Source organism: Plodia interpunctella, chromosome 13, assembly GCF_027563975.2.
Source record: "Plodia interpunctella isolate USDA-ARS_2022_Savannah chromosome 13, ilPloInte3.2, whole genome shotgun sequence".
In the NCBI taxonomy this organism is placed as follows: domain Eukaryota; kingdom Metazoa; phylum Arthropoda; class Insecta; order Lepidoptera; family Pyralidae; genus Plodia; species Plodia interpunctella.
Window position 1 is genome coordinate 189816 of NC_071306.1, and position 11497 is coordinate 201312.

The following is an 11497-nucleotide window of genomic DNA, read 5'->3' on the forward strand; positions in this document are numbered from 1 at the left end:
TTTATGGTCTGGTAAATAAAGATTTATTATATTATTAATAGTACAAATAAAAAATCTTACGTATTTTTACTCACCAAGTTCACCATTTCTACGTACTTTTTTAGTGCAATAAAGTTTTATGTATAAATGCAAAGCGATTTTTTTTAAACAACTGTCATCAACAGTCCTACTGGAGTGTGACAGTATGATTGTGATTTTCTTTATCTCATAATTTTTAATTATCTTGGCAGATATTTATATGTTAGGCCCACCTTTTACGTGTCCTAAGTACCAATCGGTTTTAAATAATTTTCTCGAAATCCGTTATTAAAATATTGTGTTCATCAAAATCGGTTTAGCATTTACGACTAGTGAAGTTAATAGCCGAATCCACTATACAATTTGACGAACTGTTTCGCGATATATAGCCAGTATAATGACACGTTAGATTTTTTTTAAATTTAAAACGTATTGTTGACATTTTTATAATAATGAGAGGTCTCTTCGTAAGAAATTTCAGATTATTACCTTATTAATAAGTAAGACACATAGAAAATATTAAAGTAGTCTATTTATTAATAATATTTACAAAATTATCAGATATCATTAGTTGTCTCAGCTTACTTTGTTTGGCTCTGCCTCTTTATCTCCCTTCGACAGCACCGGCTTTGATTCCTCTGTAAACAGACGGAAATACAGTTCGGATTATTCTTTGAAAGTAACTAAAATGTCTCATTTAATATTAATAATTAAAATGTATCGTAATATATAATATATATTACGATACATTTTGAATTGGTAAGGTTTGTCAATATAGTCGATAAGAATCATGTAAGTAATAGGAAAAAAACAGGCAAACAATTCTGGAAAGGAAAAGTGTTTGTGGGAGACCGAGGAAGAGTCAGGCAGGCGTCGTGTCGTACCGAGGTGTGGCGAATACTCCACCGACAAGAGCATAGCTCTTAAATAAGGAGAAAAAGACAAAAACGCTTTTATATCTTACGTATAAGAAATAAGAAACAATGTTTCAAAGTACTTATTAGCATTCTCTTGTCAACCTAATGAAATTCCAAGAAATGTACCTAGTTATGTCATGTCATCAAAAATTCTAATATTACAATGAGTACTGATCAGGATATGTCAATTTTCTCATGGCAAATGGAACTACTTTGACAACATTGGATCCAATTACTGCTCTTATTGTTAAAATATGTTTATAGCTAAGTTAACCGTCGACTTTTAAACGTAAATGAAGAAAAAGTGACGTAACAAGCCATAGTGATTTCATCAAAGACATCAACTTAATAAATTTGAGTCTTTTCATTAAATGTTTACCGGGGTCAGCCTTAATCTTGTCAATAAAGTCAGGATCATCCCAGGCTTGTCTGTCAGCGCTGCCGAAGATCATGAAAACTGTATTCGACGTGATACTGATTCCTGCGTGAAGAAGGAATACAATTCGCCAGCGGCTCACGTCCATCTGTAAACAAAAAACACAAAATAAACATAGAAAAAATATGTATTTTTTTATTAAATTACAATCGTCCACACATAAGTAGAAAAGTTCAATGGAGGAAGGGGACTGGAGGGAAATACTCAAACGTAGATGAAATATTACTAGCTGTGGCGATATTTTAATACAGTTTGCATTTGATGACGAATATGTAAATGACCAACAACTAGCTTTAAAAAAATACTTACAGAATCTTTTCCCAAAATAAGTCCAGTGATAATAGGCACCATTATAGTAAAGATGTTTGCGATGAAATTCGTAAAAGCCAATAGTAAGCCAGCGTAGTTTGGGGAAATGTCCAGTTGGTTTACCTGAAATAAGAAACTAGTAAAATATTGTAAAAATAAAGTCATGTTTATACTCCAAAACAAATGTAACAAAATGCTTGTTTATCACGTATTTCTATGAAACAGCTAATTAATTGCCAGCATTAATTGTTAAAAAAATATATAGGCTATCTATCTTTCCTGTAAGTAAAGCTACAAGATGGGTGAAAGATTTAGGTACTAAAAATAATGATTTTCTTCATAAAATCGCCTAACCAAAAGGTAAGTACATGCGATATCACATACTAAAATCAGTAAACATGATTTTGTAACAAAAAGCGAACTAACTAAAAATGCGGTTATATTTGCGTATGTAATGTAATGTGTCATCGTGATTTACAGTCTTTTACGATTTATTAATGGCTTTGCTGATAGAAATGTGACGCTCTTGATAAGATAGCAGCTACTGTGTTAAATTTATATTTTATTGCCAAAGTAGTATCTCTCATTCTGGTATATTTTCGGTAACATTCGGAGTTGTTTGATCGCGATCTTGATCGCCTTAGGTTTACGTAAAGAAATGATCTGAATGTGAATTTACGACTGGCCTCTTGCTTAACTTCCACTTTTTTGGAAATATTATTGTTGCCTATCAGCTTCCAAGTCGCTTCATATGGGAAAATGTCTGGTGGTCGTATTCTAAGGTGGCACTTATTGTCATATTATTATATAAAATTTTTAAGACGAAACATAAAATAGAAATCTTTTTACCGAATGTCCAGCTGAACCCGCTCCACTAATAGATAAAGTAAACACCAGAGTAATCACAGCCAAAGTTCTATTCTCAGGTACCATGTAACTAAGATAAAGATATCATTCCTCCAGCTACTCCGAATAAGGCTGTAACAAAAGTAAAATACCTTACCATGTGCCCTGCCGATGCTGCACCGCTTATAGAAAGAGATGATATTAACACTGCTATAGCTGTGTTTCGGTTTTCAGGTCCGAAAAACGAAAGGGTGATTAATCCGCCAGCGAGTCCGTAAAAAGCTGTAATTTTAATTTTAGTAAATGTAATTATAGTAATATTATTGTAGGTAAATTATTATCAGTATAACTTTCATAGAAGTTCATTAAAGGGGAAAATGATGGTAGACAGATAATATTTTCCAGAAAATTTATAAAAGTAAACAATTAAAAGAAAAATACCTATTGAAGTGAAGAGTTTTCGAGAGAATATCTTGGAATGCCACCCCAAGTTGATCATTTTCTCAGCGACGATTGACGATACGATACTACTGCACCACATTCCAGCATACGGCAACGCCGACAATAAGGCACTCTGAAATGTTATTACAGTAGTAATTGAACTCTGTGCCATAATTTCTGTAATATTGTTAAAATAATTTATATAGTCATGAAAATTATATACTCACGTTTTTTAATGATATCTGCAGGCCTTTTTCTAAATATGTTGGTAGATCTACGAAAAAAAGGACAAATCCCATGGCGAAGCCAATATGTGGTGCTAAGACTGCCCATAATGCTCTTGTCTTTAAAATCGCCTTCCATGGTGTCTTAACGTTTTTCTGTAAAAAAAATTTGTATCATCGTTAATATACTAAAAATATAAGGAACACTTTTTATAAGAGTACTTATGAAGTACTCTTTGAAACAAACAATTTTAAAAATAGCTCCTAAATTGGCAGAGAAATCATTTATCACACATAAAAAAATTACACTCCAACATGGATATCCCCCTCCTTTCTTGGAAGTCGGTTAAATTTTATTATAAAAAAGGGAGATTAAAGTGTCTAACTCCTGAAATGGGAGAAACTGTGATATACCGTTTTTCAATATTGATACTCGACAATGACTCAACGAACCTTACATCCTCCAGAATTCAATCCAGACTCAATGTAAAAACGCTCCTCTACACTGATCATACGATGGAACTTAGGAGCACTAGCAGCAAACCAGTACCAGAAGGCTGCGGTCACGTAGAGGACACCAGACAATGTGTAGAAGATCATCTTCCAGCCAAGTGCTGTTTCGGAGAGGAACCCTGATATTGGCATCGTCAGGATCGTGCCAATTTGCACTCCTGTAAAAGTAAGTAAAAATTCATGATCAGAATTTTGTATCGCAAAATCTTCGTAACGTAAGCAACATAAAATAAATACACTCGATGTTACGAATCGAAATGATTATGTGAATGTAGAATGAAGTACTAAACCTTATATATAAGGTGCCTTATTGGTTTTTCAAGAATTTCTAAAAATAGGCAAAATATTTACCTCCATATACAACGCCAGTGAATGAAGTTTGTTCCTTTGGTGGTAGCCATTGACCAAGCAGAGTGTGACTGCCAGGAAACAAGCATGCTTGAGTGAGTCCCATCATCACTCTCGAAGCACACACAAGTGGCCAGCCACCCTGAAAATATTAAGGCTCAACGTCATTTAACTTCTTTCATTTAGAATTGCTATGCCTTTATTTGGCTTTTCTTTTTAATCGCTAAAAACTAACAATTTTAAAATATTTATAGATTATCCACGTAAATTTACAAGCATGAATTTACCTTTTAACCCCCTTTTTAGACATTATCAATAACCATCCGTAAGGAAATCGATAGGTTCCTCTATAAACTATTACTGAAATTTGACAGATGTGGAAGTGGAAAGTAGTGAATATAAGCTACATACCAAAGAGGCTAGTGTAGGAATGAGAAGACAGATAGTGCCGTTGGCCAGCAATGCAAATAATAATATAGGCTTCCCTCCAAATTTCTTGGCTATGATGCCAGCAGGAACTTGCATCACGACATAGCCCCAGAAGAATGAGGACAGAATCAAACTCTGCGTTCTTTTATCCCAGTCATATATCTGAAAAATGTAGTTTGATATTCAATTATACATATTTTGATCACATCAATTATTCTTAAAATAAGAAGTTTACGAGAGGCACTACGAAAATGGTGGTAGCTGAAGCATTTTTACTAGTAAGCTGTATAAGAGATATCTATGGAGAGGATGAAACGGTGGTGGTCCAATAGTTAATATGACAGACCGATGAACTTAAAGTTTTATAGCATTTATATAAAGTTAAACATAGTATATATAGTAGTTTTCACACTTAACGACTACCCTCAATGAGGAATACTGTAAGGAATGATGGTAGTGGAACATGAAGATCATTTCTCCAACGGGGCTCGAAAAGAAAATTATTCTTACCGTAACATTGGTGTCGTTCTTCCTGTTTCCATCAGACATGGCTAATACAGCCACTCCCATGCTGCCCCGCGCCATGAACAATGCAACTATGGTCAGTGACATACTGAACATCTGCAAATGGCGAATCCCGATCCCATATGCTGAAAACAGAATGTTTTGAACATTGTCACGTTCAGGTTAATTTGTGACCTGTCCGATTGGATTGGGAGCACACACATGCACTTTATAAATTTGTATTTTTATTAGCAAAAAATATTTAAGAATAAATGAATAAATACTTTTTCCTTCCAAGCCATATTTTTCTAAACATTCTACTTGTTTTTCGTTAGTCATTTTTAATTCAGGATGAGACTTCACGCCATCAGCGTTCTCTCCAAATAACTTCAAATGAATCTCTATATTTGATGTTATCAAATATTCCTATCATTTATTGTATTATAGTAATTGCAAATATAATTACAGGTAGACAGGAGAATGGTTTTTATTACAAATGTCATAAAGTTCCATATCAATTGTTTAATGTTTGTAGTTTCGTTAGCAAAGAGCAAATAACAAATTTAGTCCAAGAGAATTCACGCAAACACTTTGTAATCTTTTAATTTTAATAATTCCATGTTTAATACCAAGCGGGGATAAACTGCGTGACTGCTGTATAATAACGTATAAATATTTTCAATTAATAAATTAAAAAAGAAATGAGTTGTGACCTTTTATTCCTGCCCAACAATATGATTACTCCATATCATTATGTAGATGCCGTGCAAGGTGACTAAGAGACAGACAACGATATCATTCTTGACGAGAGCGAACATTAATAATTTAGATTACTTAAGTTAGTAGATATGAAAGTCAAAAGCAAGATTATAGAACTTTTACTCCGACGTACTTCGTACTTCAGTAAGATTTAGGAATTACTAATATATTTTGAAAGAAAAATGCCTTTCGCTTGAATATCTTTTTATTAAATTAAATTAACTCTTTGAGCAACACTTTTATCCAAAACACTTTATTCCAAAACTTTTTTGAGTTACCTTCCTTCTTTGGGTTGCCTGTAGTGTTCGTATGGCTGCCTATATGTGTGTCTGATTCACTGTAATGTTTTTATATCTGTGGTCAGATTTAGTATTTTGAAATAGACTAAATTCATAAATTTTGTTTTATTAAAATTTCTATTGGAAATTAATTAGAATATGAGAATAAATTAGTAAATACCAAAATGTCATGATATCTACGACCACGTCGACCACATTTTTCCTCCCTTTTCTCTCTCTTTCATTTTCCTAGTCCTTTCTTTTTCTACTATAACCTCAAAAGGAAAGTAAAGGACAATGAGTTAAGGCACTTGTACATTATATTTAAATGACTTCATATATGAACACAATAACAATAAATTATTCAATAGTCTTCTCAGCTTGTCTGCTTGGTCGCCTCTGCTTCTTTCTCTTTGTTCGCCAGCGCAGGCTGTGTCTCTTCTGACAAAAGACCAAACAAAAATATATATTAGCACTTAAATATTCTTCTTTTCGAGTCGCTATGGTTATTTATATAATTTAGCTCTAAGAAGCCGTTTATTTTACAAATAACTAAATTGTTACCTTGGAGTTACAATCATTAAAAATTTATTATGTATGGTTGCTATTTAATCAAAAGGTTAGATCTTTCTGATTAGAAGGAGCATTCATAAACATAAAAATTACTATGTTACGACCTGCATAATGCATGTACAATGTGTCCATGCCACTAGGTTTAGCAAGTCATCTTCAAGTTATACCTAGATCAGCCTTGACCTTGTCCAAATAGTCAGGGTCGTCCCAGGCTTGCCTCTCCGAGCTGCCGAAGATCATGAAGATAATGTTTGACGTGATGCTGATTCCAGCATGGAGGAGGAACACAATCCTCCAGCGACTCACGTCTATCTGTTAACATTAAATAAGTTCCATACTTGCGATGAGGAACACTAACAGAAGAATTCTATAATATTTCTATAACATATTCATTTATTCATAAACATCCAAGCTCCAAGTGAATCTGAAAGAAATCATTTTCGTCCCAGGGATCGAATATTATGATGAAGTTGTATAGTAATTTGTAATCAAAGTCATTCTTCGCATTCTTCCCTTTAAATAAAAGTGCTCAATATAAATATTTGTTTCGGCAAATCAGATAATATCCGTGTAAGGTGAATATTTGTAAAAAACACCTACAATTCCATTACTGGTTTTAATTACATAAAGGTAATACTCACAGAATCCTTCCCTAAAATGAGTCCAGTGATCAGAGGTACGCACACACAGCCAATATTAGCCACGAAATTCAAGAAACCCATCAATACGCCCGCGTAGTTGGGTGATATGTCCAGCTGATTCACCTAAATATATAGAGCATATTATTATAATAAGAATTGGAATAGGACTTTATTGTATACACTTTATAAATATTTAGTATCAAAATAATATTAATAATTATATTAATAATATAAATAAATAGCTACAATAACCTTATTTCTCCCTCGAAGCGAGGTGGTGCAGCAATAAATGAGGTAATTCTCTAAAGTTGAATATCATATTGCTTGTATAAGACGAACTTAAGGTAAACTGAATATTTTTTGATAATTTATAATTGGAATAGGTAAACTTCCGTTTTTTCATTACATCGAAGTATATCGTACTGTGTTGTTCTGCTTTGATGCATCGACAGATTCACGCAATGGAGGACGATGGAGGGCAATGAGGCCGAACCATTACAGACCCACTTTGGCCTTATTGCTTTTATCTCCAAATCGATTATTATTGTAAGAATTTGAATTTAATTGATGCTCACAGTATGGCCAGCTGTAGCGGCCCCGCTCAATGTGAGTGTCGTGATCAAGGTGGCAACCGCTGCTATTCTGTTCTCCGGTCCCATGAAGGACAGTGTGATCAGTCCGCTAGCCACTCCGAATAATGCTGAAATATCAATATACATACAATTCGTTATAAGATTATAGAAATATAATGAAACTGTAGATAATAAGAAATGAAGAAGTCGGCATTGATTTTCAAGAACTAAATGTCTGCTGTATTTTTTTTTATTATTTAAGGCCTGTTTCACCGCTTGTTACTTAAGTATCAGATAGCCAATATCAAACAGCGTTAAATCTGTTTTTATATGTGTTGTTTATTTAGCAATTACTTTATCTATCAGATTACAGTATGATATTTTATGAGAAAATGGTGTGATATGTCCTTAATGCCTTTAATTTACGTCATCCCATGCTTACCCACAGAAGTAAAAAGTTTCCGTGAGAAAATTTTTGAATGCCATCCCAAGTTAAGCATTTTCTGAGCAATGATCGATGAAAGTATACCTCCGCACAACATGCCCAAGTACGGTAATGCTGACAATATTGCACTCTGAAAAAGAAACAAAATTAACTTGAAAACTTAAATTCAAATTCAAATCATTTATTCAGAAATTAGACCTTCACAGGCACTTTTTCTCGTTAATTTTTATATTTATAGTTATTTCTCACAAGCTACTGGCATTTCGGAACGACCACTGCTGAGAAGAAATGCCGAAAGAAACTCATTTGAACAGTGTTGGTCCCTATCATGCCAGATCGGCTTACCATTATTGTTTCTTACAATGTTTTTTTTTCTAATAATATATAAGAGTACATAATGTACATAGTCAAAAGGAACTTAGGGTAAAAGTTAAATATTACACACGATATACATTTGAAGACTTTAGGTGGATGTTTAAGCATATAATAATGAAAGAACGTGTGTATCGTACAATGATTTGTAGCCAATTAGAGTTATATAAGACATCGATTAAAATAGTACTCAGTGCCATTATAATGAAAAGTGTCACGTGATTATGACTTACATTTTTCAATGAAATCTGCAGTCCCTTTTCAATGTAAGTCGGTAGATCAACGAAAAACAACACGAAGCTCATGGAGTAGCCCACTTGTGGAACTAAGATCGCATACACAGATTTTGTTTTCAGTATCGCTTTCCAAGGAATTTTAATGTTTTTCTGTAAAATAATATTAATAATTAAGAGATTAATCGTGAAAATATAATAATCATAACTATCCTAATTAATATTACAAATGCGAAAGTAAGTTTGTTTGTATATTTGTTACCTTTTCACCCTTTATTTGCTGAGCCAATCTCGAAATATTACATATGTTTAGTTTGAAGTATGGAGAAGGACATCTTTCCAAAAAAATACCTAAATGTTATCGCTGTAGTTGTAGTTGAAACTCTTTCTATCATCGTCCCCTGTTCCTGGTTGAATTCGCGGCTGTAACTACCCAATTTCCAAAGATCTAAATAATGCGTTCCTCTTTGGAAATGCTCTTGCAGTCAATTAGCTATTCATACATTGTTGTCCTTTAGTTTTCACGTACAACATCCATCTAAGGATATTCAGTTGTTGAAGGTCCACGCGTTACATAAACAATTATCACCAAATAGATCATCAATATTAGATAAAATAAAATTGGACCAACCTTGGAAGTAGGGTTAAGCCCAGATTCAATGTACAATCTTTCTTCTTGGCTGATCATGCGATGGCTTTTGGGTGAGCTGGCAGCGAAGAAGTACCAAAAGGTAGCAGTGGTGTACAGAACCGCGGACATGGTATAGAAGATGGTCTTCCAACCGAGAGCCGTCTCCGCAAGGAACCCTGAGATAGGCATGGTCAGAATTGTGCCTACTTGGACACCTGTAAAAAATATATGATTAGATATTTTACTTCTTAGAAACCTTTCTTCATAGTCAATCGTTCTAATTGCAACTGTTAAAAAAAAATAAAATTATTTTGAAAAAAAAAAAACAACGGCCAGCGCATAAGTTGAGCCCTTCATTGTAATCTCCGTTAAACATAAAAATTAACGGATTTTTCAATTTGCAAAGAACATACAACCGAATAATTTTGAAAAAATCTACAATATTAGTCAGATAGACAACATAGACAGACAGACTTTCGCATTTATAATATTAGTATGGAAGAATGGATGCATATAATAAAGTTGCTACCTCCATAAACGATGCCGGTGTAAGAAGTCTGCTCTTTGGGCGGTAGCCACTGTCCAAGCAAAGTGTGGCTTCCAGGATACAGGCAAGCTTGAGTCAGACCCATCACCACTCTGGAAGCGCAGACTAACGGCCAACCACCCTGGGAAGAGAATATGCAAGTGAGGTTATATACTATATTGAGGTTTAGAAGGGACAGTAAACGAGGTGACTTTAGTAACCTGGTAACAAAATTGCATAATTGCGCAGATTAAAATTAAGGTCTAAGTTGACTGGCGTTACCCACTCTAAGAAGCAATTAATAATTTCAATTGAATGGAACTGATTTACTATATCTAATTTCTCATCTAGCGTCAGCTATTTAGACTTATACAAAGTTCTTAATTTTTTTTATGTGTATTATAAAGAAATGAAACTTACCAAAGCAGCAAGAGTAGGAATCAAGAGACAGATGGTGCCGTTAGCTACCAAAGACACCAGAATGATGGGCTTCCCTCCAAACTTCTTGGCGATAATGCCAGCCGGCATCTGCATCACGACATAGCCCCAGAAGAAGGACGACAGAATCACACTCTGCGTTCGTTTATCCCAGTCATATATCTGCGAACCAGTATGAAGTTTGTGCTAGAAATTATGAATCTGAAGTGATAAACAAATCAATAGAATAGACAAATAAACAGATAAATTATGAGCTTGAGAGGATATTCCTATTGAAGGACACAATATGCAGCACGTTTAATTCGAAGGTGCAATGATCTCCTAATTGGTGATTAGGCATATCAATACTGTACCGTAACATTGGTGTCGTTCTTCCTGTTTCCATCAGACATGGCTAATACAGCCACTCCCATGCTGCCCCGCGCCATGAACAATGCAATCATGGTCAGTGACATGCTGACCATCTGCAAATGGCGGATGCCAAGTCCGTACGCTGAAATAGAAAAGAGTAGTTAGTTTGGTAAAGTAATTAAAGTAGGTAAAGTATTTTCTATTTCAGCGTACGGACGGAGTAGTTAATACTACTACTCTAATTTGCCTACCTAAATTGAACATGCTCCAAACGTACGTAAAATCCTATATTTTCTTTTTACCGTGCAATATTTGTTACTCGTATATGCATTTTATTACATCACATTTCTATCTCTATTTAGTCTTACGGATAAATAGATATGCAAACAGACACAGTTTTCATATCGAGAGGTGCTTCCATATTAAAATATTACGAATGCATTACGTTTACGTTACATTTACTTATGAAAAATGTTGACAAGTTGTTACATCATTATAAAAAATTATATGTTCTTCAGGTTTATTCGAATAAAATATATAAACTCGTCAAACAAAAGAAACCAAAACATTACTTTTTCTTTCCGACACTTCCACTTCGAAATCTTTTTCTTTCTTTCCATCTGTCATTTTGTTTGCACTAATTGACTTCACCCCGTCACCATTTAGTTTGAAATGAATAGTTTTTGTAACATT

At 34.0% G+C, this 11497-nt stretch overlaps 1 protein-coding gene across 1 annotated transcript; it reads right to left on the reverse strand.

Annotated features, from left to right (window-relative positions):
* Positions 1-530: 530 nt before the first annotated feature.
* LOC128674879 (uncharacterized) lies at positions 531-11487 on the reverse strand. Its single transcript, XM_053753860.1, has 22 exons — positions 11377-11487; positions 10807-10946; positions 10436-10615; positions 10019-10157; positions 9490-9704; positions 8859-9011; positions 8251-8383; positions 7812-7936; positions 7237-7359; positions 6763-6907; positions 6420-6463; positions 5270-5411; positions 4992-5131; positions 4464-4643; positions 4056-4194; positions 3645-3862; positions 3195-3347; positions 2968-3100; positions 2684-2808; positions 1681-1803; positions 1315-1459; positions 531-656 (listed from the first exon to the last, which is right to left on the reverse strand). The coding sequence occupies exons 1-22, from the start codon at positions 11429-11431 to the stop codon at positions 595-597; spliced, it is 3012 nt and encodes a 1003-aa protein (XP_053609835.1). The 5' UTR covers positions 11432-11487; the 3' UTR covers positions 531-594.
* Positions 11488-11497: the final 10 nt, after the last annotated feature.